At 39.9% G+C, this 27451-nt stretch overlaps 2 protein-coding genes and 1 non-coding gene across 8 annotated transcripts in view; 2 read left to right on the top strand and 1 right to left on the bottom strand.

The window, feature by feature from the left end:
- Positions 1-24: 24 nt before the first annotated feature.
- Positions 25-27392, bottom strand: ZNF565 (zinc finger protein 565). Of its 6 annotated transcripts, none has more exons than XM_065925876.1 (7): positions 27030-27392; positions 21212-21330; positions 17881-17971; positions 13127-13199; positions 8565-8691; positions 7610-7705; positions 25-1885 (listed from the first exon to the last, which is right to left on the bottom strand). In XM_065925876.1, exons 4-7 carry the CDS (start codon positions 13133-13135, stop codon positions 633-635), a joined length of 1485 nt encoding a protein of 494 aa, XP_065781948.1. In that variant the 5' UTR covers positions 13136-13199; positions 17881-17971; positions 21212-21330; positions 27030-27392; the 3' UTR covers positions 25-632. The 6 variants fall into 6 exon arrangements, with proteins under 6 accessions (XP_065781948.1, XP_065781945.1, XP_065781946.1 ...); XM_065925873.1 differs by lacking the exon at positions 17881-17971 and adding an exon at positions 18584-18919; XM_065925874.1 differs by lacking the exons at positions 17881-17971; positions 21212-21330 and adding an exon at positions 18584-18919.
- ZNF146 (zinc finger protein 146) overlaps positions 4002-27451 on the top strand; it is a 43880-nt gene continuing 20430 nt past the window's right edge. The window contains exon 1 of the mRNA XM_065925952.1: positions 4002-4020. The gene's annotated coding sequence lies outside the window, so the exon portion shown is untranslated. The remainder of the gene's footprint in view (positions 4021-27451) is intronic.
- LOC136161987 (U6 spliceosomal RNA) lies at positions 13596-13702 on the top strand. The gene has a single exon (XR_010661840.1). It is a non-coding gene; the product is annotated as a U6 spliceosomal RNA (small nuclear RNA).

The raw sequence follows: 27451 nt of genomic DNA on the forward strand, positions 1-27451 counted from the left end.
GGGATCGAACCCGGGTCTCTGGCATTGCAGACAGATTCTTTACCATCTGAGTCACCCTAGGACTTATGTCCTTAACAGTAATACCGTTATTAATTAATGACAATAATATTTATTGAGCATGGGCTTATGTAAAATTTCTGACAGTTCTCACAAAAACTCTATTAGATACACATAATTATATCACTGCTTAAAAATAAACAAACTGAGGAACTCAGACATTGCATAATTTGTGCAATGTTGTATAGTCAATAATTGATGGAAGTGAGATAATGTTAATTAAATAAGGTAAATGGCAAAAGGCACAGCCATAAAATATTTTAATAAGGTCATTTTTTATTAGGAATTCTCATAGTTTAATATATTTTGAGTGGTAATATGAGGCTTTTCTATATTCATATTAAATTTTTTTCAGTATAAGCTCCCTGATTCCCTTAGTAAACAGTGAGTATGAGGCAAAAAGAATTCCCACATTTATTGAATTTTCTTCTGGTATGAGTTACCTGACGTTCCATAATGGAAGTGACAAATGAAGGTTCTCTGACAATAATTACATTACATTATGCATTATTTACTATTGAGCGAGGCATGAATTCCACATAAAGGCTTTCCTACGTCCCTAACACGAAGGCTTTCTAGCCAGTATGAATTCTGTAGTGTTCGATGAGCTGTGAGCCAAGAATAAAGGCCTGCCCACATTCTCTACATTCATAAGGTTTGATACCAGGATGAATTCTTTGATGTTCAGTAAGTTGTGAACTACGAATGAAGGCCATTCCACATTCCCTACATTGATAGGGTTTCTCACAAGTATGAATTCGCTGGTGATGAGTCAGTTGTGAAACACGAATAAAGGCTTTCCCACACTCCTTGCATTCATAGGGCTTGTCACCTGTATGAATTCTTTGATGTTGAATAAGGTATGAACTACGACTGAAGGCTTTTCCACAGTCCTTACACTCATAGGGTCTGTCACCTGTATGAACTCTCTGATGTCGTGTAAGCTGTGCATGCTGTCTAAAGGCCTTCCCGCATTCTTTACATTCATAGGGTTTCTCCCCAGAATGAATTCTTTGATGTCGAGTAACTTCTGAGCTATGAATAAAGCCCTTGCCACATTCCTTACATTCATAGGGTTTCTCCCCGGTATGAATTCTCTGATGTACGGTAAGTTGTGAATGCTGTCTAAAGGCCTTCCCACATTCTTTACACTGATAGGGTCTAGCACCTGTATGAATTCGCCGATGAACAGTAAGTTGTGAGCCACGAATAAAAGCCTTGCCACAGTCTTTACAGACGTAGGGTTTCTCACCTGTATGAGTCCTATGATGCAGAATAAGTTGTGAATGCTGTCGAAAGGTCTTTCCACATTCTTTACATTCATAAGGTTTGACACCTGTATGAAGTCTCTGATGGAGAATGAGTTCTGAAGTTCGACCGAAGGCCTTCCCACACTCCTTGCAGTCATAAGGTTTCTCACCTGTATGAATTCTCTGATGTTGAACAAGGTGTGAGGCACGACTGAAGGCCTTCCCACATTCCTTACATTCAAAGGGCTTTTCACCAGTATGAGTTTTCTGATGTTGAATAAGGTGTGAGCCATGGCTGAATGCTTTCCCACATTCATTACATTCAATCGATTTCTCGCCAGTCTCACTGCTGGGATGTAGGGTGAGTGATGTATGCCCACACTCAAAAGCGGGCATGTTTCCATAGGTGATCTTCACTTGCTTAAAACAGCACTCATGATTTATTTGTTGTTTTTCAAACTGGCCTTTGTATGCCCAGTCTTCATCATAGCACTGAAGGCTTTCCATTAGCTCCCAGTTGAATGACACGACTTCAAAGGTATCTTTCTGCAGAAATGTCTTACACCTTGACTCCAAGTCTGCAAAATGAAAAAAAGTAAATACAACTTGTTCTCTCCCTCTAAGAGAAATTTGAAAACTCTGCAGTAGATTAGAGAGACAAAATGAAAATAATCACCATAACTGGTGAACTGCTTGTGTAAGTCTCAAATATTGCTGTGCAATGTCTAAAAAGCACAGGAAGGCACAGATACCATGAGACCTCACATGGTGCCAGAAAGGAACAAGAAAACAAGTTAAACCAGTGGTTCTTGGTTCTGCCAGAGGACAGAATCATCCAGAAAGCCTTGTAACAAAAGAAATGTTCTTCAAGAGCTACCCCACACTGAATCAAAATCTTCAGGGGTAGGCACAAGACATGTGTGTACATACTTCTCGAAATACAAAGTTAAGATTCACATAATGTGAAATTTCTCATTTAATCATTTTAAAGTGTAAAATTTAGTGGTTAAGAGTACATTTCCAGTGTCATGCAATCACTGTCACTACCTAGCTCCAGAACACTCTCATCACTCCAAATAAAAACGCTGTGCCACAGACTCACAGACACAGAAAACAGATTTGTGGTTGCTGAGATGGAGGGGGCGCGGGGGAGGGTTGGGCTGGGAGTTTGGGGCTAGCAGATGCAAACTATTATATATAAGATGGATAAAGAACAAGGTCCTACTGTATAGCACTATATTCAATTTCCCGTAATAAACCATAATGGAAAAGAATATGAAAAAGAATATACATATACATACACACAGACATATATATAACAGAATCACTTTACTGTACAGGAGAAACTATCAAAACATGTAAATCAACTGTATTTCAATAAAAAGAAAGAAAGAAACCCTGTGCCCATTAAGGGGCCACTCCCCATTTTGCAGTCCCTCCAGCCCCTGGCAATCACTAATGGCAGAGCAACACTAATTCTCTGTGGATTTGCCTTTTCAGGGCATTTCATACAAATAAGGCGTCTATATTTTTAACATTTTCCACCATGTGATGCTAGTACCAATCAAATGAAAATCTCTGCTTAAACTTTTTTATAGCCTCCCCACTGCACTTAGAATAAATTTCAAATTCAATGCCATGGTTCACAGGTTTTTGGCAAAGCAGGTCCCTGCTTGTCTTTGTAGTCATTCTGTTGCTCCATCTCCATCAAGGACAATGCATCTTCAAATTGAGTACTCTCCCCTTTCCACCCTAGGTAACAAACCACAGCCCTCCTTTGAGCATACAGAATATATCTAGGTCTTTTCCATCCTAGACCTCTATCAGGAATCCTGTCCTGGACCCTTTACATGGCTGATTTTCTCTTCAGGTCTCGGATTAAAACACATTTTCAAAAAGCTCTCAGCACTTTCACTGCCCAGGGTGTGGGTTTCCCTGGTCAATCCTGCAAGCTGTGTGGTGTAGCCATTAAAAAAAAAAAAGAAATGGAAGGGGGCCATGATCCAAGAAATGCAGGTGGCCTCTAGAAGCTGGAAAAGGGCAAGAAAACCGATCTTTACCTAGGGCCTACAGAAAGAAATAAGCCCTTTGGACACCCTGAATTTACCTCAGTGAGATATATTTTGGATTTCTAATCTCTAGGACTGTGAGAAAATACATGTGTTGTTTTAAACCACCAAGTTTGTGGTAATGTGTTATGCAAGGGTAGGAAACTAATATACACAGAAAGAAAACACTGAGTAACTCAATGTATCATGTCTGTTCAGTCTAACTCTGGAGTCCAGTCTTCCAGGGAAACATAAGATAGAGCCAAGTACAAAGAAAACCAGAAATCTGGTTCTCGGTTTCTGAGCTTTGAAGTACAGATGTCTTGGTAATTTTAGGCTAATTTAAGTGCATAGCAAATATAGTTTTGATTATATATACTTTTGTCTTCAAACATGGACTTTCAACTGCATCTCTGAATCAGGGGTTGGAAAACTTTTCTTTATAAGGCCAGATGATAATTATTTTAGGTTTTGTGGTTCAAGAGACAAAAATGAGGATGTTATATAGGCACTTATGTAATAAGAGAGAAAACAAATTGCCACACATTTTTTATTGATGAAATTCAAAGCATAATAATTTTTTTTTTTTGTAATACAGGTCAAAGAATGAGAAGCATAGAATTCTTTTCTGTGGGAGGTAACATTTCACTTAACTGGAATTCAAGGTTAGTGTTCTTCAGCATCAGAACTGATGGTAAATATTTATCTGTTAGTGGTGATCTGTAATCAGATTTTATTTATTTTACTTTTGAAAATGTTCCATATAGATAGTACTGCCAAATACTGATATAAATCCATAAGCATATGATTTTAATTATGTATATGCCTCTCTTAGAAGGCATTTACAGAATTCAACAGGCTCATAGGCTATATAAAGACAGGTAGCAGGACAGATTTGGCCCATAGTTCAGAGTGCGCAGATGTCTGATTTATATCATTACTGTTAAGAATAATGCAATCTATTCATTTATAAATTATAGAAATGACAGCATGAAGCAAGAATTTCAGATCACTAAAACAAGATTAGAATGGGGTGAATCCAAGCAGAGGTTGACAAAACTTTTTCTGTTAAGGCCTACATAGTAAATTTTTTTTAGGTTTTGTGGACTATATAAAGTCTCTGTCACATATATATAATTTTAAACTCTTATGAAATGTATAAGCCATTGTTAGCTTGTGGATGGTACAAAAACTGGCCACAAGCTGGACTTGACCCATAGATTGTAGTATGCCAACTCCTGGTCTAGGGCATAGTAGAGTAAAAGATGGTAAAGGTCTTAAGGTCTTACTTTGCTCAGAAAAAGAATTTCAATGACACTATTCCATACCATCCACCAATAAAAGAAACCAGGTCTCCTTTGCGGAGTGGCTGATTTCAGGAGTGAGGCAAGAAAGATACAGGATAAACCCAGAATATGTTGTAAGTACCAGAAAATAAGGAAGTAGTCAAAAACAGGAAGAGGGAATGCCAATGGAACCTAGGAGTCAACCTGAAGATGTTCCCAAACGGCCAAAGCTTTCCAATGAGTAATTTGAACAACAAAATAAACAATCATATTTCTGGACTACAACTCATAGGATAAATAAGTAAATAAATAAATAGCCTATACTGATAGAAGTAAATCTCTGAATAAGCAGATGAATGGGAAAGGGGGTAGGGAAAGCCCTTCCATACAGAAGAATGCCAATTAATAAATGCAGGGGCAATAAGGGACACAAAATCAACAGACCGCAACACTACTGTATTAACTGTTATAGACAAGATGGATACTAAAATAATAGTGGGCAAAGTGAGGAGAAACAGCATATCTATATAGCTGCGAAGTATCTCCCTCCAAGATAATTACCAATCACAGTTGGAAAAGTAGTAACCTTACAGGAAAGAAATACGGAAGAAAGCTTAACCAAGTTGATCAAAGTTAACACTACCAGTAATATTAACATCATATTGGGGGTTGCAGCCCCCAATATGATGCACAGAGAAGGACACAATATCACTTCTGTGGTATTCCTGCCAAAGATGCATAACCTCAATCTAACTGTAGAAAATATCAGACAAACACAAGTGAGAGACATTCTCCAAAAGAGTACTCATCAAAAGGATCAAGCTCATGAAAGACAGGAATTGTCACAAGTGGAGGATGCTAAGGAGACACAACAATTAAATGCAATGTGGGATCCCAGACTGGATCCTGGTATAGAAGGTCAATAGAGGAAAAACTGATGAAATTCTAATAAGATCTGTAGATCAGTTAATAGTACTATACCAATGTTAATGTCCTGGCTTTGATAACTATACTATGATTACATAAAATTTTAACACTGGGAAGCTGAGTGGAGGGTATTTTGGAATTCCTTGTAATAATTTTGTAAATTTTCTACAAGTCTAAACTAAAATGATTTCAAAATAAAAATATTTTGGAAAAAAACTTTACCAGAAAGAAGGACTTCCCTGATGGTCCAGTGGCTAGGACCCTGAGCTCCCATTGCAGGGGGCCTGGTTCAATCCCTGGGTTAGATCTCACATGCTGCAGTTAAGAGTTCCTGTATTGCCAATTAAAGATCCTGTGCAGCCAAATAATTAAATAAACAAATTTTTTTTTTTAATTTTTTACTAAATGGAAAAAAATCCTATTTCAGTCTTTAGGTGGGAAGAGAAATGCAGGTTTAAGCACATTTCTTAAAAGTCAAGTTAAAGATTATTGTACTTCTAAATTGCTTGAAAGGTAATAAAATGTGAGGGAAACAAAAAGAATGAGGAACAGAAAATATAAAATAAGATAGCAGAAATAAGAACAGACAAATGAATGATCACAAATGAGAATGGATTAAATTCTATTAAAATTGATTAAAAAAGGAAACTAATTCTGATTACAGTGACACACTTAAAATGGCAATTTTTAAAAAGGATAAGCAAAGATGCACCATAGTTTTTTAAACTAACAAAAACAGGGCACTTTATATTAATACCAGAAAAACTAGAATTCAAGATTAAAAGCACTAAGTGGCAAAATGAAGGATGGACTGTACTGCAAATACAATTTGCAACGAGGATCTATATTTCACCTTCACATTAATAAAAATGTTGTATGTAGTAGCAAAATATATAATACAATTAACAGCTCTCCGAATTTGACAGCACAAGTACAGAGAAAGTTAAAAGGACATACAGACTCTAAACCATATAATACAAAGGCTTAAGGAGGTGAATGCACCATCCAAAGAACACTAGTTTTAAATACACGTGGAATATTTCCCCAAACTGGTACAACTTGACTTGTTGACCACACTGGAAGAAAAAAGTCAGTGGAATGAGTTCTTTGGGCTGAGAAAAAACTCTTGCCAACACAGAATTCCATACTCAGTGAAAATATCCTAAAAGAAAGAAGGTAGAATAAAGACATTTTCATGTGGTCAGAAACTGAGAGAATTTGTCAACAGCAGACATACACAAAAGGAAATCTTAAGGGTGTTCTTCAGATAGAGAAAAAAATGATCCCAGAGGAAAATAAATGACAACAATACAAAGAAGTCAGGAGGTTGTACTGATAACCAAGTATTCAAAGGGTCCAGTTCTATCAAGCAAGTGCCAGTTACAAATACTTGCTAATATTTATTTAGTGATTGTTATGGCCTGGCATTGTTCTGGGCATTTTCACATACTAACTCATAAAGAAGCCACAGTAACTGTATGAGGAAGGCACTATTTTTAATCATATTTGCAGAGGAGAAAACTGAAGCACAGTTAATTGAAGTAACTGACCTAAACTCACAGATCTAATAAGTGACTGAGCCAGGATGTGAACTCACAAAATCTGATTCTAGAGTATTCCCTTAGTCACTCTATCCTAACCTCTCAAAAGGTAAGAGAACAAATGGATTGCTGAATTAGGTAAAGCGAGAAGCTGTTTTAAGAAAATAAGTATTTTTTAAGGAATGAAAACATTTGCAGAAAAAATGATGCTAATAACAGGCGAAACAGGTGCCCCTGGAGAAGAAAGAGGGACACATTCCTTTTTGAAATGAGATGAAACATGAGAGAAGAAAGAACAAGAAGGAGTTAATGGAGATAAGGGTGAGGTTCCCTTGGAAACGGATGCTCTGTTCTTCACGGCCTCATGTCTCAGGCTTTTCTTCCTTAGCAGGGTTTTGAAGGAGTTTCCTGACAATAACTCATGTTACTGTGATGAGTTAACACTCCTGCAGGGCTGTCATTGCCAATGACTTCCCACCATTGGATCAGCCCTCACTCACCTGGGCACCATGGTCCTGTCATATCATTCACAACCATCCAGGGTTCTTTCCCTTGCTCCAGTAAGGAGACAACATCGGGCTTAGAAATGGAAAGTCCTGTTTATAGGAAAAGAAATGGGGCATGATCACGCTGTTCCCAAACTCAAACCCAGTCCCCCGGTCGCTGAGGAAGAGAGACAGTTACACAGAGGGAGGTGTGAAGGCTGTCCGCAGGATAGGGAGGTGGAGCTGCCAAGGCACTATCCATTTGCACTTCGATGAAGCACTAAACAATTCCCTTGGAGACAGAGCAGGAACTTAGTCAGCCACTTGTAAGTCTTCCTAGAAATTCACCATGAAGAAACCATAAACTGCATTCTCCACTTGCTCTCTCCTTCTCCCCAGGCCTCACTCTTCCTGGCCCTGCTCTATGCCCAGCTGTGCCCTAGTTTACCTGTATTGCATGTGTGCGCTTGTGTGAGGGCTCAGTTGCTCAGTCATGTCTGACTCTGCAATCGCATGGACTGTAGCCCTTCAGGCCCCTCTGTCCATGGAATTTTCCATGAAAGAATACTGGAGTGGGTTGCCATTTCCTCCTCCAGGGGATGTCCCCAACCCAGGGATCAAACCCACGTCTCCTGCATTCTTTACCACTGATCCACCTGGGACACAAGGACTGTATTACCCTGATCTTATCATTTCTCACTGGGTTTGGCAGGTGGACACCATCAGTGGGCTGGAAGAGACAGTCCAGGATATTTCTTTTTCCTCTCCCGCCCTCCTTTGACCCAGGAGTTCTGGATACAGCTACGCCTGCTGCTGGCCAGCCCTTCTCCACGGCTTGCGCTCTCACCATTTTCCAGTGGCAGTCTTTCCTCCCTTGACCCCTCCAGCCAGAGTGGATAACAGCCCCCCGCTGCTGTGGTCCCTGGCAGCCATCTCTCCTGGCTGCTCCTGTATTACACAACGTCCTTACCTAGTGAGGCCAAGTTGCCAAAGTTTTCCAAAGTCACCTCCCTGTACAGGTCCCTCTGGGCAGGTTCCAGGCACTTCCATTCTTCCTGAGAGAACTCTACAGCCACATCCCTAAATGTCACCAATCCCTGAAACAATAAACCCAGGCACCATCAGTAAATGAAATGACTTTTATTTTTTAAATTACAAAATTGTTCAAAATCCACAGAAGTAGAGTATAGTATAAGGGCCCCCATGCGTCCATTACTCTGCTTCAGTCATTTAAGAGGACCTTACACATTTCCATTTTTCACCCTTGCTGTTTTCTGAGGTGAACCCCACATACAAAATTATAGTATTTCACTCACATATACTTTAGTATCTAACAGATTAGACTTAAGAAAAAAATTTTTTTAAAGATTTATTTATATATTTTTTGGCTGTGCTGGGTCTTCGTTGCTGAGCATGGGCTTTCTCTAGTTACGGTGGGTGGCGGCTACTCTTCGTCATGGTGCCTGGGCTTCTCATTGCGGTGGCTTCTCTTGTAGCAGAGCATGGGCTCTAGGGCATGCTGGCTTCAGTAGTTGCAGCACGCAGGCTCTAGAGCGCTGGTTTAGTAATTGTGGCACAGGGGCTTAGTTGCTTCATGGCATGTGGGATTGTCCCAGACCAGGGATTGAACTGGTGTCTCTCACATTGCAAGGCCGATTCTTAACCACTGGCCCACTAGGGAATAACCAGAATATCACCATCACATGCAATAAAATTAACAACAGTTTCCTAATAACTAGATCAAGTTTCAAATTGCCTCAGTTTTCTCAGAATATATTTTTTTTCCCCAGAAATGATTTTTGACAGTTGGTTTGTTGAAATCAGGAATCAAACAAAATCCACCCCTTGAAACTAGTTTACAGACTTCCTGTATCTCTCAAATCTCTAACAGTCCCTTTAAAAGGTTTTATTGCTATTTATTCATTAAACAAACATGTGAATCAGTAGCATTTCCCAGATTCTGAATTTGGCTCATTGCATCTTCATGATAGTGTTTAATATGCTGTTCTACATCCATATTTTTTTAAGGGTCATAAATGTCAGAGGTTGTACTGTGTTCTTCCTGTAGCATCTCACTAGGAGGCACAAAATGACTGGCTGGCTCATTTTTAATGAGGTTAAAATTCATGCAGTTGGAGGAAATAGAAGAAAACTTAAAGTCTGCCCAATGTGAGACACTCCTAGGTACAAAGCCTTTCTGAAGAAAGGCATCTTCTTGTTGTTGTTCAGTCTCTCAGTTGTATCTGACTCTTTGTGACCCCATGGACTGCAGCACACCAGGCTTCCCTGTCCTTTACCATCTCCCGGAGTTTGCTCAAACTCACGTCCACTGAGTCGGTGAGATACTCCTAGGTATAAAGCCTCTTTGAAGAAAGGCATCGTCTATCAGCTCCCTAAGGAATACCACATATCAAACCAACTAAGATAATTCAATGGGGAAAGATTAAATGTCTCTGTTAACAAATAGTGCTGGAATAAGTGAGTATCTAAATGCAAATTAACTCAAAATAGATTGTAGATATAAATGTAAAAGTTAAAATCATAAAACTTTTAGAAGAAAACACAGGAGTACATCTTCACAACCTTGGTCGGGCAATGGTTTCTTAGGCATGGTACCAACTACCAAAAATAAACAAAAAGAACAAAAGAACAAGAAGATAAAATAGATTTCATCAAAATTAAAACCTTTTGTTCTGCAAATAATTTCATAAAGAAAGTGAAAATCCAACCCACAAAACTGAGAGAAAATACTGGCAATTTCTATATCAGATAAAGGACTTAAAATCCAGAATATATAAAGAACTCTTACAACTCAGTAATAAAAAAAACAACCTAATTTTAAACTAGCCAAAGAATCTGAAGAGATTTCTCCCAAGAAGATATACAAATGGCCAATGAGCATATGAAACGATGCTCAACATCACTAGTCATTAGGCAAATGCAAATCAGAACCACAATAAAATGGCACTCCATATCCATTAATGGCTATTATGAAAAACAGAAGAAAACAAAAAAATAAAATTTCCAAAAACACATTTCGGTGAAGATGTGGAGAAACTGGTAGGAATGTAAAATGGGTAGCCACTTTGGAAAACAGTTGTGACAGTTCCTCAAAATGTTAGAGAGTTATCAAGCTACCCAGAAGTTCCACTCCTAGGTACAGAGAAACACATCCACCTAAAAACGCTGGTATATACTGACGTTTACAGCAGCATTATTCATGATAGCCAAAAATGTAGAAGCAATTCAAATGTCCAAAGACTGATGAGTTGATGAACAAAATGTAGTCTACAATATCCATGGAATATTGCTTGCTATAAAAATGAACAAAGTACTGATACATGCTATATCACAGAAGTTTGAAAACACACTAAGAAAAAAAATCACACATAAAAGACCAAATACTTAATGACTCCATTTATACAAAAAGTCCAGAATAGGCAATTTCATAGAGACAGAAAGTAAATTAGTGGTTGTCAGGGGAAGAGGAGGGGAGTGTGGGAGTGATGGCTAATTCAAACAGGATTATTTTTTTTTTTGGTAGTGATGTAAATGTTCTAAAATGGCTTGTGCTGACAGCTGAACAACTCTGCAAATATACTAAAAACCACTGAACAATACACTTATATGGGTGAATTTCATTGTATGTGAATTATATATATGTACAATAAATAAAGCTGTTAGTGTTATTGAAGGCTTTTGTTAATGCTGGTTAAATCTATCAATATATACCACATTAGAAATTAAAAGAGAAAATATTTAAATTATTATTAATTTATTTAAATAACTAATAATAAGCCTGTTACATGTTAACATAAATAACACATCTGATGAAAAATAGCTGTCAAAAAAGAATTTAGTAGTACTGTTTTATATTTTTGCAAATCTCTTTAATGACTGGCTGAATGAAAGAGATTTTCATACCTTCTGTCTTCAACCTGCTGGGCAACTTAATTTTATTTCATTTTTTGGCCACGCAACATGGCTTGCAGGATCATAGTTTCTGGCCCAGGGACTGAACCTGGGCCATGGTAGTGAAAGCCTGGAATCCTAATCACTGGGCCACCAGGGAATTCCCGTCTGTTAGGATAACATTTCATATAGCTTCTGGGAAATTCTACTGTACACTCATTAGAGTTGTGAGTGAAAAAAGGAAATAACGTGTTAGTATCATTTGAAGTTATTTTGGCCCCTAGACCTCCTGAAAGGGTCTCAAAGTCTTCCTGGAACCACTTTAAGAATTGCTGACCTAGCGCTACACAATTTAACATGAAAGACTTGAAAATACACTGTGCTGATTAAAAAAATCTGGTAAAAAATAGAGTATGATAAGTGTACATCAAATTTAAAAATGGCAAACTCAAAAGTAAATTGTTTAGTAGGCATCCATGTGGGTTTCCCAGGTGGCACCAGTGGTAAAGAACCCGTCTGGCAATGCAGGAGACATAAGAGACGTGGATTCGACCCCTGAGTCGGGAAGATCCCCTGGAGGAGGGCATGGAAACCCACTCCAGTACTCTTGCTTGAAGAATACCACGGACAGAGACGTCTGGCAGACTATAGTCCATATGGTCGCAGAGAGTCAGACACGACTGAAGTGACTTAGCATACATGCATGCATGAATCCATGTATGGCAAAATTATTATAAGAATCAAAGTTAAAAAAAAGAATCAAAGTACCAACAAACACAAAATTAAACATAGTCATTAACACTGGCAAGGCAGGCCTTCCCTGGTGGTCCAGTGGTTAAGAACCACCTTGCAATGCAAGGGACACCGGTTCAGTCCCTGGTCCAGGAAGATCCCACATGCGGCAGGGCAATGAGCCCCTGTGCCACAACTATTGAAGCCCGAGCCCTGGAGCCTGTGGTCCGCAGGAAGAGAAGACACTGCAGTGAGAAGCCTTGCACGACTACAGAGTAGCTCCACTTGCCGCAACTAGAGAAAAGCCCTCACATAAAAACGAAGATCTAGCGCAGCCACAGATAAATCAATAAGTTAAAAAACACTGGCAAGGCAGTAACAATATGTGAAGGGATGTGGGAGGGGTTGCTCAGATGGTACATTAAGCTGAGTGATGAATATATCAACATTCATTTTATTATTCTTTATATCACATGCATGTTATAGATATGTTTTTGTATATATTCTTTGATAGTGTGAAATGTTTTATGATTTTTATGGGGGGGGTGACATTTAAAAATCAAAGAGAAAAAAAGAAACTACTTGGGTTAATGGAAAAGGTCAAGGTTATCTTCTCTTTGACTCTATTTAGCCATGGTTCTGATAAGGGCAGCTCTCGTATTTCTCTCAAGAGAATATACTTCTGCTCCATTGGTACTCTGGTAAGAACACTGCTGGAGAAGAGAGGGCCACCAGAAGTAGGGGTGGGGGGGGGCATCATCATTCATTCCCTGCAATGGAGGAACTGAGAGCAGGTTATCAAATGGGGCTCAAGCGAGACAGGAAAATTTCAGGATAAGGAACACAAATGTTGATATTATTTCAAGAATAGAGGAAATTTTCACTTACCTGGATCATGGCTTTTAGAACCACCTGTCCTGCTTGGATTTCTTTAGATTCTCTGTTGAACAAATGAAAAGTCCTGAAAAAAACAGAGTAGGGGGGAGAAGGGGCACATCTCATAAACTGAGCTTAATTAGAGACAGCATTTATTTAGGCTTCTCTAGTAGCTCTGACAGTAAAGCATCTGCCTGCAACGCAGGAGGCCCAGGTTTGATCCCTGGGTTGGGAAGATTCCCTGGAGAAGGAAATGGCAACCCACCCCAGTATCCTTGTCTGGAAAATTCCATGGACAAAGAATCATGGCGGGCTATACAGTCCATGGGGTCTCAAAGAGTCGGACACAACTGTGACTTTTTTTTTTTAAATTTAGCCATAAACCACCTAAACAGACAAGTTTAAAACAACTGTACTTCCGGGGTCCCTGCTCGGCTTCTTTTCCACCTCCTCGACCCACCGCACAACACTAATACCAAGAGTGCTCGCTTCGGCAGCACATATACTAAAATTGGAACGATACAGAGAAGATTAGCATGGCCCCTGCGCAAGGATGACATGCAAATTCGTGAAGCGTTCCATATTTTTAGAATTCATTTTAATCAGTTCTAATGAGATGGATGAAACTGGAGCCCATTATACAGAGTGAAGTAAGCCAGAAAGATAAAGAACATTACAGTATACTAACACATATATATGGAATTTAGAAAGATGGTAATGATAACCCTATATGCAAAACAGAAAAAGAGACACAGATGTACAGAACAGACTTTTGGACTCTGTGGGAGGAGGCAAAGGTGGGATGTTTCGAGAGAACAGCATCGAAACATGTATATTATCTACAGTGAAACAGATCACCAGCCCAGGTTGGATGCATGAGACAAGTACTCGGGCCTGGTGCACTGGGAAGACCCAGAGGGATTGGGTAGAGAGGGAGGTGGGAGCGGGGATCGGGATGGGGAATACATGTAAATCCATGGCTGATTCATGTCAATGTATGACAAGACCCACTGCGGTATTGTAAAGTGATTAGCCTCCAACTAATAAAAATAAATGGAAAAAAAAAACAACACTAATACCAAGAACTAATGAGTTAAAAAAACCCAGCCCTTTCCTAGACCATAGGGAAACTGAAAGATGCAATCAAGGTGAATGTGCTCTGTCATTCACATAGAATCCAAGCATCTCAGCAGGTGGGGATCCGGCTGGGACAGTCTCTGTCCCAGAGACTGGGATAGCATCACCTATTGTTAATGCTAATCTATACCCCAGATGGGGCCTAGACAGCTCCCAGTCGTTCCAAGCAGACCTTCCTTTGTGACTGAGGCAAGGAAGATTGCAACACAGACTCACTCAGCCTTCATGTGAGGACAGTACCTACAGGCTGAAACGTACAGGCTAGGAGCAGAGCATACCTGTGCAGGCCAAACCTTATGAAAAAGACATCCTTAAACAGTCTTCTAGCTTCTCTGGGCTCAACAGGCAAAACCTCTTGGGTATGTCTCTGACTCTGTGTTCTCCTTCCAAGCCCAAAACGGGGCCACGCCATCCATATGAGGGGTTCTGTCAAAGCCTCCAGCCAGAGCTGGACTAACCAGATAGGAGCAAGGAAACCACAGTAATACAGGCATCTTACAAGCATGCGGGCACATCCAGAGTACTGACCTGAGTGAGAACTCAGTTCCTAGAAGTCTCTTGGCCAGGCAATCCTTATTTTCTACCTAAGCCCTCTCCACTGCTTTCCTGAAGAATAAGATTCCTTCTGTGGTTGGCAGCTGCTGAGGCTGGTGGAGAACAGCCTACTTCAAAATTAGGAGAATGCAGGGGGGGTTTTTTTTCGTCTGTTTGGTTTTTTTTTGGCCGCACTGAGCAGCATGCAGAATCTTAGTTCCCTGACCAAGGATCAAACCTGCAACTCCTGCAGGGGAAACTCAGATTCTTTTTTTTTTTTTTAAATTACCTTTATTTTCAGATTCTTTTTTTTTTAAGTTAAAATTATTCACTTATTCACAAATAGTTATTGATCACGTACTATGTGCTCAGCATTGGGGGATATAGTCATTGCATACATAAAATTTATAATCTCATGTGAAGAGTTATTATTATAACCTCATCTAGCATTATACAAATATGTACTTAGTAATTCTTAAGTGCTCTGTAAGACAGGTGCAGTAAAGAGTATATGGCAATTGGATGGAAGCTCAAATTCTTAACGACTGAACTGCAGGGAAGTCCCAGAATTCAGGTTTTTTTTTTTTAAGAGGCTGGTTCTAATTAGAGAGGCAAGGAGCTTACTATGGTGAGAAGAGTCAGAAGGAAGACTAAATCACTGGGGGATGATGTCAAGAGTATTTCAGAATGTGATCTGGGGCCTAAAAATCAGAGAATTTAGTAGACAAAAAAAGGACAGAAGGTGGCTCAGTGGTAAAGAATCCACCTGCCAAGCAGGAGACATGGGTTTGATCCCTGGGTTGGGAAGATCCTCTGGAGAAGGAAATGGCAACCCACTCCAGGAGTCTTTCCTGGAAATCCCATGGACAGAGGAGCCCTGCAGGCTCCAGTCCATGGGGTCACGATGAGTTGGTCATGATTGAGTGCACACATATGGAAAGGGACAGAAGAGCACTCTGAGCAGAGTGAACAGCAGTGGCGAAAAACAGTGGACCAAATGTAGATGGTGTGTTTGGAGAGCAGAGAATACTGGGAGTAACTTGTATAGTTTGGGGCAGAGTTCAGACCAGTGCTGTCTTATAGAACCTTTGTGATGTGGGAAATCTACACATCTTGTTCTGTCAATAAGGCAGCCAATAGCCACATGTGGCAACTAAGCATTTGCAATGTGGCTAGTCTGACCCAGGAACTGAGTTCTTAATTTTACTCAATCTGAATTTAAATTTAATTAATTCTAGAATCTAGAGGAAGATGGCTTCCCCAGTGGCTCAGCGGTCAAGAATCTGCCTACAGTGCAGGAGTTGCAAAAGATGTGGGTTCAATCCCTAGGTCAGGAAAACCCCCTAGAGTGGGAAATGGCAACTTATTCCAGTATTCTTGTCTGAAGAACTTCTATGGACAGAGGAGCCTGGTGGGCTACTGTCCACAGTGTCGCAAAGAACTGGACACAACCAAAGTGACTGAGTATGCATGTACTACATAATGCATGTAGTTAATGCTTACAACACTAACTATGAGGAACAGGTCTCATCATCACTGTGAATGGCACCTGCCACAGTGATTGAAGGATAAAGGTGACCAATGAATACTGATCAAATATATAAAAGTTTGATTTTCACCAGAAATTAATGAAAGGCCACTGAAGAACTTAAGGAAGTGATAGGGCCAGTATGGCCAGATTATTTTTGCAGAGAGGAGTAAAACTGAAGTCAGGGAGATCAACTGAAAGGTGATTGTCCTTTCCCAAACAAAGGGTCTGACCCAAGACAGTGACAGCAGAAACAGGAAGGGGATGAATTCAAGATGTTGGAGAAGTAAAATCAACAGGCTCTGGCATCTGATTGGATATGCACACAGAGAAAGAAAACGGAGTCAGGAATTCTTTCCTATTAACTGAGTTCCTACCACAGTTGGCATGGTTCTACATGTAAGGAAGATAACAAATCCAGCCCCTCTCCCACAGATCTCACGTTCTAATGGAAAAAGTAACAAATATTGATACACTGACATTGATATTCCTATTAATGTGTAAAGAGGTCAAAGTTCTGTGGAGGGAAATAAAATGGTTAAGGAGACAGGGAGTGTTGGGGGAATGAAGGGCAGCCCGAGGATGCTTTTCACTGGGAAGATGACATGTGGTACACAGATATCTAGGGGAAGTGCAGTCCCAGCAGAGGGAAAAACAAATGCAAAGGTCTCAAGACAAGAGCAGGTTTCTCTGACTACAAAGAGGAAGGAGACTAGAGTGGCTAGAATGGGTGAGTGAGAAAAAGAGGGTCAGAGAGGAAGATGGAAGTTGGATCACACGGGGCTTATGGGCCATTTTAAGAACTTTGGTTTTTATTCTTGAGTAAGACAGGAAGCCACTGAAACATTTTAACCAAGGAATGACATAATCTAACTTTCATTTGAAAGGATCACTCAGGACTTCCCTGGTGGTCCAGTGGCCAAGACTCCAGGCTCCCAATGCTCCAGGGTCCAATTGAACTAGGAGGCCTAGTTGGATTCCTGGTCAGGGAACTATATCCCACATGCCACAACTAAGACTCAGAGAAGCCAGATAAATAAATAAGTAAATATATATATATATATATATATATATATATATATATTAAACAAAAGGATCATTCATGGAAAAAATGGACTAAGACGACAGGGGTGGGGGTGTGTGTGTGGGGGTGCCAAAGCAGAGAGACCTGTGAGAAGGTTACTGCAGTAATCCTGGCAAAGGATGAAGGGCTTGTCTTAGGGTGGTATGGTTGCAGGGGAGGTGATGAGAACTGATCAAATTCTAGATATTCTCTATAGGAAGAGTTGACAGGATTTGCTTACTTTAGGTATTAAAGAAAAAAGAGGCCAAGAAGATACTAAGGTTTTTAGCTTGAGCAACTAGAAGTATAAAGTTGCCCTTTTTTGGCTGCACCATGTGACTTGTGAGAATCTTAGTTCTCTAACCAGGGATCTAACCCAGGCCCACAGCAGTGAAAGCCCAAGGCTTAACCACTGAACCACCAAAGGAATTCTCATGAAGTTGCCATTTTTAACACAATGGACAGAAGCGGGTTTGGATGGACCAATTATGGGTTCTGTTTTACCTTTTATGTCAATCCTTGAGATGATTACTATACATCCAAGTGGAAATGCCAAATGTCCATTATATGTTTGATCTTGGAGTTCAGAGAAAGTCTAAAGGCAGGAATATAAAACTGGAAGTTACTGATGTTCAGTTGATATTTAAAGCTCTGATACTAAATAAGATTGCCTACAGAAGAGTGAAGGGAAGGCATAAAAAAGATAGAAGACCTGAAGACAAGATGAATTCTGAAGATAAAGGATAGAGATATGGAAGAGAGATCCAGAAGACCTAAAATATGTATAAACTATGATATGAGTGATAGTGAAGAGCCTTTGGGAACTTGTATACGGAAGAAGCTTAATCTACATAGTTCTAGAGCCACTGAGGGACTGACTTAAAGCTCCTGGTTCCCACAGAGGACATGAGCTTTCATATAAAAGGCTTCCCATTGCCTGCATCTCCTCACTCACCTGGGCTTCCCAGGTGGTGCTAGTGGTAAAGAAAACTCCTGCCAGTACAGGAGGCATAAGTCAGGAGGATTCAATCCCTGGATCAGGAAAATCCCCTGGTGGAGGACATAGCAACCCATGCCAGTATTCTTGCCTGAAGAATCGCCATGGAAAGAGGAGCCTGGTTGGCTACAGTCCATAGGGCTGCAAAGAGTCGGACACGACTGAAGTGACCACACACACACGCACGCACTCACTAACCTATGCACAAACCTTTTGTCAGTCTCTCTCCACAGCCCACGATGTCTTCCTTGTTCCAAAAAGAATTCACACCTAATCTCCAGAAGCAACTTTGTATACATAGAAAAAGAAATGGGTCTTAGCCAGTGTGGTAGACATTACTAATTACTAAAGTTTCATCACTATCCAGTTTTTCAAGCGTCCAGTTTTCCTCTCCCCTTTGGGCATGCAGATGACATTTTCCAGTCCCCTGTAGCTGTTGTTTAGTCGCCAAGTGGTGACTCTTTGCCACCCCATGGACACTAGTCAGCCAGGCTCCTCCATCCATGGGATTTCCCAGGCAAGAATACTGGACTGGATTGCCAGCGCCTGGGTAGGGGGAGGGGGAGATGTTGCTGGTCATGAGTAGATCTATATAGGTGTTGTCACTTTAACATCAGTAATCTATTCCTGAAAAAGCAATCATCCTGAGTAAAAACTCTAACTAGGAGCATCTTTCCCAATATTTAAAATGTGGAAAAATAAAATGTACCACATTTTAACACAAAGCCCCCAAATAATTTCTGAATATAATTAAACACAAAAAGACCTACACATAAATAAGAAACTACTGTATTAAGATGAAAATTTCTTAAAACATCACTTCCTGATCACTGATTATCATGGCTATTAACAACTAGTTATTCCTTTCGTTGACAAACCAATCTATACCTTTGTCAAAATACTCACATGACTCTTGATATTTTACTAACTGAATTTCTGATGTAACTTTAAACTTTTCCTGTATGTCATATTTTTATAGGTATTGAGCTTTATGGACATAAACATAAATTTTTCCAGTCTAAATATCAACCCAAAATCTATACACTGAGAGGTATGTACATTCCTGGGCAATGGTCAAGATTCTGAGTCAGACAATAGCATATTAAATAAATGAAAGATTTCTATAAAATGGCAATGCTGAGTACTCACAAATTTAGTAGTAATGAAGTACTTCACAACATAGAAAATATTCAAGATATGGTTAGTGAAATAAAAGCAGATTACAAAACAACTGGGCATCATGTGGTCTCATTTGTAAAATACATGTATATATCAAAGTAGACAAGATAGAAAAACCAGACTGAACACATCTGGGAAGTTTTGTGTTTTGTTTTTTGGCTGTGTCATGTGAGGCATGTGGGATCTTAGTTCCTTGACCAGGCATCAAACATGCATCCCTTGTGGTGGAGGCACTAGAAGTGTGGAATCTTTACTAGACAGCCAGTAGAAGTCCCTCTGGAAAAATTTTTTTTTCATTTATTTTTATTAGTTGGAGGCTAATTACTTCACAACATTGCCTCTGGAAATTTTTATCCTTACAGATTACTTTGGTTATTTCTGGGTTGTGATCTTCAATTTTCTTAGTTTTACTTAAGTGTGTTTTTTCAATAACCATGCATTAATTTTTAAATATAACCTAAAAGTAGCAGATGAAAAAGAAAATACATTCTTAAGACTCTTCCTCTGAACATGAAATAATAGCTCAGGCTATTCAAAAGCAGTTCTCTTGCACAGAATGGCTTTTGTTATTTCTACTTGGTCAGTTCCCAAGAGTTGCAAACTTCTTGATTTGGTAACTACATTTATGTGGCTGGAAAAGAACTAAAAGTCACCGAGACCAAGTCCTACGTATAAGTGATGCTTCCTTTCAGCTCTTCTTGCCAGATGGGTTTATGATGTTTTTGTAACCTGCCTTATTGGCCTCAGGGTTCTCGGAACAGCTATAGAGGCACCTTGGTCCACTTGTCATATTTTGGATTTCTGAAGATTAGAATGAAAATTGCAGGAAATACAGGTGACTCAATTCACTTCCTCAGAGTCCTTATGGGATCAGTTTGACTTAGATATGATGACATGACAATGACTGCTCTCTGGTCATACAGATATCTTCCTCCTATAAATTCACACAGCGTAATAGCAGAGTAAACTAGTGCCCTTTATCATCCTTTGCTTTGGACATTTGTATACCAGTTTTATCTCCCATATTACATTATCTGTAATTTAAAAATAGAGACTCACTTTTTTAAAGTATTTTGTCTCCCTGTGTTCTAGATTAGGATTTTGCATATTTGCAAATTCTTAATAAATGTCTAATGCCTGACCCAAAGGAATTCAAAAAGTCCAAATGGCGGGGGGGGGGATACATGTGTATGTATGGCTGATTCATTTTGCTGTACAGTAGAAACTAACACATTGTAAAGCAACTATATTCCAATAAAAGTTAATTTAAAATAAATAAATAAAAATACAATTATCATATGATCTATCAAAAAAAAAAAAGATGTAGGTGTATGCTAACAGGAACCCCCTTTGCTGCAGAGATGGTATAAAAGAGAAACGGAACAACTTGACAGTAAAAAAATGAACATCAGGAAAGTAGCTGTACTAGACATTAAAATGTACCATAAAGTCTCTTTAATTAAAAAAAGTGTGGCAGTAGTTCATAAACAGACAAACCAGTGGAAGAGAACCAAAGGCCTATAAACAGAACCAAGTATATATGGACATTTAGTATATGATAGAGATCACATTTCAAATCACTGGGGCAAAGAAAATTTTTAATAAATGGTGCTAGGAAAACTGTATAGCCCTTTAGAAAATACAAAATTAAATCCATACCCCAAGATTAAACTCCAAATGGATCCGGGTGCTTGATGTAAAAGATGAAACTACAATTATTAGAAGATAACACATGTAAATTCTCCTTTAATTCTGAGATCGAGAAAGGCTTTCAAAATCTAGAAGCAATAAAGGAAAATACTGGTAATTTGATTATATAAAAATAAAAACATTCAATGGGAAAAAAAATATAAACAGAGTCAAAAGTGTGTGTTAGTCACTCAACAGTATCCAACTCTTTGTGACCACATGGACTGTAGCTGGCCAGGCTCTTCTGTCCATGGGATTTCCCAGGCCAGAATACTGGAGTGGGTGGCCATTCCCTTCTCCAGAGGATCTTCCCAACCCAGGGACAGAACCCGGGTTCCCTGCATTGCAGACAGCTTCTTTACCACTGAGCCACCAGGGAAACAAAGTCAAAAGACAACTGTTGAACAGGGAGAAAATATTGAACACTTGCACCATACATCACAGATGAGAAACTGATATTCCTAATGCATAAAGAATTCTTAAACATGTGACAAAGCCTCCGAAAACAAAAAAATCCCAAGACAAACAAACAAAAAAAGCACCATGAAAGTAAACAGGAAAAAGAGATAGACAATTCACAAAAATCAAAACCATGAGCTACTGCTTCACACTCATTAGGATGGGTATTATTAAGAAAAGAAAAAGCAGAAAGAAACAAGCACTGGCAAGGATGTAGAGATATCAGAACCCTTGTGCACTGCCAGTGGGAATGTATTAATCAAACAGGTGCAGCTCTTTTAGAAAATGGTATGGTGATTCCTCAAGATAATAAACATACTATGTGATCCAGCAATTCAACTTCTGGATATATACCCAAAAGAAAGAAAAGCAGTGATCTGAAGAGATAATTGTAAACCCATGTTCACAGCAGCATTATTCACAAAAGTGAAAAGATGTTAGTAACCTAAGTGCTCACGGATAGATAAATCATTTAACATACTGTGGTATATATGTACAATGTAAATGCACTTAATGTTACTGAACAGCAGAATTAAAATGCAAATTTTATGTATATTAAACCATAAAACCCCCAACAAACAGAGATTGGTTGGTTACCTACAATGGGTGACTGGGAACAGAGTGGAAAGAATGGGAGAATGGAATTAGTGGAAGGAATGATGGAGGAATAACTGAGTAGACCTTTTGATCTAATTCTGACTTTCACAATATGTTAAAGTTTCACATACTCAAAAACGAATTAAAATCAACCAAGATGTGTGATGTGTGTTTGAGAACCCCAAATAAAATATGTACAGTATCAAATGAACCCAGGTATATTACAAATGAGTAATGTTACTGTTGCAGGAAGGGGGACCCCTTCCAGGGCCTGAAACTGGGCTCTTGTCTAACACTCGGAAATGAATTGTCCGAGGAGACACATGTGCTGATAAAGCAAGAGATTTTATTGGGAAAGGGCACCCGGGTGGAGAGCAGGAGGGTAGGGGAACCCAGAAGAACTGCTCTGATGCGTGGCTCGCAGTCTTGGATTTTATGGTGATGGGATTAGTTTTGGGGTAGTCTTTGGCCAATCATTCTAATTCCTGGTGGCGCATGCATTGCTCAGCCAAGATGGATGCTAGCGAGAGGGATTCTGGGAAGTGGACACACGGTGTCTCCTTTTGACCTTTCCCGAACTCTTTCGGTTGGTGGTGGCTTACTAGTTCCGTATTCCTTATCAGGATCTCCTGTCATAAAACAACTCATGCAAATGGTTACTATGGTGCCTGGCCAGGGTGGGCGGTTTCAATCAGTGTGCTTCCCCTAACATTACCATATAGAAAGGTACAGGGAAAACTATTTTTATTTATTTTTTGGGTTGGGTACTATATTTTGGGAGATATCCCTGGTAGCTCAGTGGTAAAGAAGCTATCTGCCAATGCAGGAGAGGAGGGTTCAATTCCTGAGTCAGGAAGATCCCCTGGAAAAGGAAATGGCAACCCACTCCAGTATTCTTGCCTGGGAAATACCATGGACAGAGAAGCCTGCTGGGCTATAGTCCGTGGGGATTCAAAGAGCTGGACAAGTCTTAGTGAATAAACAACTATATTTTTACTATGGACTATAAGACTAAGTACAAAAAGTACTATATAAGGTTTGGGGATATGGATTAGCAATTCTTTTTTGTTTTTGTTTCTTTTTTTTTGGATTAGCAATTCTTAAACTACTTTCTACTTAAGACTAAGCAAATAAATAAATATATGTGGTTAATGAGAGCCAAGTTTTTTTACTGTCAGAGAAAGGAATTTCAGAAAAGGAAATGGAGAAGGCTAAAAGAAGTGCTGTGGTACTGAACTGGAGAGATCATATAAAATCATGGATTATCTATATAAGTATACATAAAGACAAATATAGATATGTGAATACAGATGCATGTATTTCATATCTGAGAAAGTCAAGAAGCAAGGGCATCCCATTTGCAATTAGTACATTTAATTCCGGTTTCTAAGTATAATTTTTGCATAAAAGGAGCCAGAGATCCCTCAGAAATTTGCTGATTTCAGGACTGGGGCTGGGAAAGTACAGTATCAACCTGGAACATCTTGTGGTGCAGGAAAATAAGGAAATGCTAAAAATAAATACATCAAGCGGGCACACTGAAAGGATACAGAAGCCAATCCAAAGGATTTCCCAGTGGTCAAATTTGGGATAATTCAGCAATAAAATAGTGATAGTAATGGATTATAACCTACAGTACTTCAATCCAGAGAGTTGGTAAGTTAAATGGGGAGAAGAAAAATTTCTAACAAAATGATAATGGAAATATAGAATGAATAACAGAATCTGAAAAAAAAAGCATTTGGAAAATACCTGGTAATAAATTTTCAGGCAAGAATTATCAATAGATGTAGTCGGTGAAAGTAGGATGAGAAACAGCCTATTGATATAGACTAAAAACTAATTGTCCATAAGACACATTAATTGTAATAAAAAAACAATGATTTTGCAGTGAAGAAACTTGGCAAATTAAAGTTAACATTGCTAATAAAGAGACAAATTAATCCTATGTGTCTCCCAATAGAGCTTCCCTGGTGGCTCAGTTGGTAAAGAATCTGCCTGCAATGCAGGAGACCTGGGCTTGATTCCTGGGTTGGGAAGATCCCCTGGAGAAGAGAATGGTGGCTACCCACTCCACTAGTCTGCTCTGGAGAATTCCAGAGACTGTACAGTCCTTGGGGTCACAAAGAGTTGGACACGATGGAGCGACTTTCACGACTGAGTGACTTTCATTTTGCCTCAACTGCATACTCTGAATTTAATTATGAGGAAGAGTCAGACAACTTCAAATGGAGACTGTAAATTCTATATTGCAGAATTTACAAAATAAATTGCCAGTTCTCTTCAAAAGTGTCAAGGTCATGAAAGACCAAGAAAATTGAAGTCACTCAGTTATGTCCGACTCTCTGCAACCCCATGGACTGTAGCCTTCAGGGCTCCTCTGTCCACTGGATTTTCCAGGCAAGGGTAGTGGAGTGGGTTGCCATTTCCTTCTCCAGGGAATCTTCCCAACCCAGGGATTGAACCCAGGTCTCTCACAGTGCAAGCAAACACTATCATCTGAGCCACCTGGGAAGCCCTAGTAAGTAACTGTTTCAGATCAAAGAAGACTAAAGAGGACTTCCCCCATCCCACCCCCACAGTTCAGTCATTAGGACTGCATGTGTCCAATACAGGGGGTTTGATCCCTAGTCTAAGATCCCATGTGCTATACAGTGCAGCAAAAATTTTTTTTTAATAATAAAAATAATACAATAAAACTAAAAGAGAAGATTAAGGAGAGTTAACTGCAACATATGATCCTGGATTGGATCTTTGTCCAGAAACAGGACAGTTAAGCCACATTGATGAAATCTGAACAAAAGTTGTAGATTAGTTATTAACTCTTAGTATAACTGAACATGAACTTAAGCAAACTCTGGGAGATGGTGAGGGACAGGGAGGCCTGGCATGTTGCAGTCCATGGGGCCACAAAGAGTCAGACGTGACTGGGCTACTGAACAACTGTTGCAGGGAGGAAGCCAATTCTGACTTCATGTAGGAAACTGTTTCTTTGACTTGCTTTTATTATTATAATCATACTCAATGGCTTGCCTGGAGGACCCTGCCCCTCTGCTTGACTGTAAACTAAAGTGCCTTTTTTCAGCTCACAGAGAAAAAGTTTGTCCCCGCCCACCTGTGAATAGAAGAGATTAACACACCCCTTCTGAAGGCTGAACTTTCCCTTGGAGATGTTTTGCAAGATTGAAGACCCTTTCAGTTTACTTACCCCCTGCATCTCCCTTTCTATTCTTTTGACTTTAGTTACTCATTGCTTCCTTCTCTCTGATCTATAAAAGAACCTGGCATCCAGACCCCAATAAGATGGTTATTTTGAGGTGCTAGCTTGCCACCTTCTCCGTCGGTCTGCTCCCAGATTAAAGTCTCTTCCTTACCTCAACACCTTGACTCTCGGATTCATTAGCCTATCTGTGGCGAGCAGAGCAAGCTTGGACCCGGAAACACAACAATATCAGTATCTATTAGTGTATCTGTTAATCTCCTGGTTTTGATAGAGAAGCTGGGTTAAGAGTATTTGGGAATTCTATTTTTGCAACAGTTTAAGTATTTATTTTTTTATTTTAGTATTTAAAATGAAAAGTTTTAAACATTTAGATGAACACTAGTTGTGCAGGGAATATGGAAAGTGTGAGCCTTTCAGTTTACCTTCATGGCATTCAGTAATTGACTCCAATGGCAAATACTGGACTCCAGTTCACTTGGGGGTGAATGGTGGTGTGGGGCTTTGTTAGGCCAGAAGTTTCAGAAGAAAAGGAAAGCACGTGTTTAAAAAAAAAGCCTAAAATGGAGTCATGTGTCCCATAACAACAAACCAAGACTTAATTCCAGTTTAAGTGTTTCTCAAGAAAATGTGCTCTTTAAATAATCAATCTGAAATTTCCTGCTTGGCACCAGTGAGGTAATCTGCATGATAAGACCCCAGCCATTCCATTTCCCTAAAAGATGCCTTGGCCTAAAACAATCCTTTCTTTTCTTTTGCTAATAACTTCCTTGCCCCACTTTCCTACTGCCAGTAAAAAACTTCCATTTTGTACCACCCTTTGGAGTAGCTGCTTGGTAGATGGGATACTGTCGGATTCAGAAGTTGAATAAAGCCAATTAATCTTCACATTTGGCTGAATTACTTGTGTATGTGTGAGTGTGTTTAAGCACACATCTCGAAAAAGAAGGGTTTCAGGGAAAGAAGAAAAACTGATGCACGGAGAACCTAGCTTTTTAATGTTCAACAGTAGTTCTCTCAAATATCTCTCAGAGAAGAATCAAGAGAAAGCAATCGTGAGGGATCAGGGCATTTTTAAAAGTTCACCGTCCAACTCTCCCGCACAGGCAAGGGTGAGCAGAGAAGACTGGACATCATGCCCCATCCCGGTGTTACAAGGGAAGGCTGAGGTTATAATTACTGTCTGGGGTCACAATCTGTCAGAGCACTGGAGTCACAGGCACCACCTCACAGCTACACACTTGGTGCTGAACAGATGGTCAGTATCACACAAATACAACCACATATTCGCTCTTAGGACACACAAGGACACAACCACACAATGAGACACCTCCACATCTTTATACACAGTCACAACCTCACACCCAATAAGGCACACACAGTCGCACAATCTGCTTACACTATGACACACAAAGCCACATACAGAATCTCGCATCCTCAGCCGCCAGCGCGCAAAAACCCAAGGCTCTCTGGACACGCCCCGTCCCCGCCCCAGAGTCCCGGACCCCTCACCTTCTGCCTTCCCTTGGTCGCGTCCGGGTCCCTGCGGAGCTAAGGACCTCGCCACGACGTCAAGAGAGACCTAACGCTGGGCCACTGTGGACTCTGGGAAACGTAGTCCAGAGCCCGTCCAGCGGCAGACAAGATGGCGTCCTCATCCCTCACAGTCTGGGCTTGGCCCGTTTGACACTGCCCTCGAAAGCCTTCAAAGAAAGGGGTTCCCTCTCCAAACCTTCCATCATGCCTGAACTTATCTTCCCCCAAGTCACGATCACTCACTCTGAGAGCCTCATAATCACAGGAAGAGGTCGCCAAGTTGGCAGGGGGAAAGAGACGGAGAGACATAGAATGTCAACCAGCAAAGCCTTAAGGGAAATGTAGTCCAAGGCCCGGAAAGCGCCGTTGCTGTTGACAGAAGGTAATCAGATACCAGC

The sequence above is a fragment of the Muntiacus reevesi genome, chromosome 2 (genome assembly GCF_963930625.1).
Source record: "Muntiacus reevesi chromosome 2, mMunRee1.1, whole genome shotgun sequence".
Lineage (NCBI taxonomy): Eukaryota > Metazoa > Chordata > Mammalia > Artiodactyla > Cervidae > Muntiacus > Muntiacus reevesi.

What these genes read in the sequence shown, in the direction of transcription:
- ZNF565 (XM_065925874.1), bottom strand. Translation starts at nt 18,672, where the DNA reads ATGTATACAAAGTTGCTTCTGGAGATTAGGTGTGAATTCTTTTTGGAA. An exon ending in TGGCAACTTGGCCTCACTAG is followed by an intron (nt 7,706 to 8,564) that starts GTAAGGACGTTG and finishes TCCTATAAACAG; the next exon opens with GACTTTCCATTTCTAAGCCC. An exon ending in GACAGGACCATGGTGCCCAG is followed by an intron (nt 1,886 to 7,609) that starts GTGAGTGAGGGC and finishes TTCATTTTGCAG; the next exon opens with ACTTGGAGTCAAGGTGTAAG.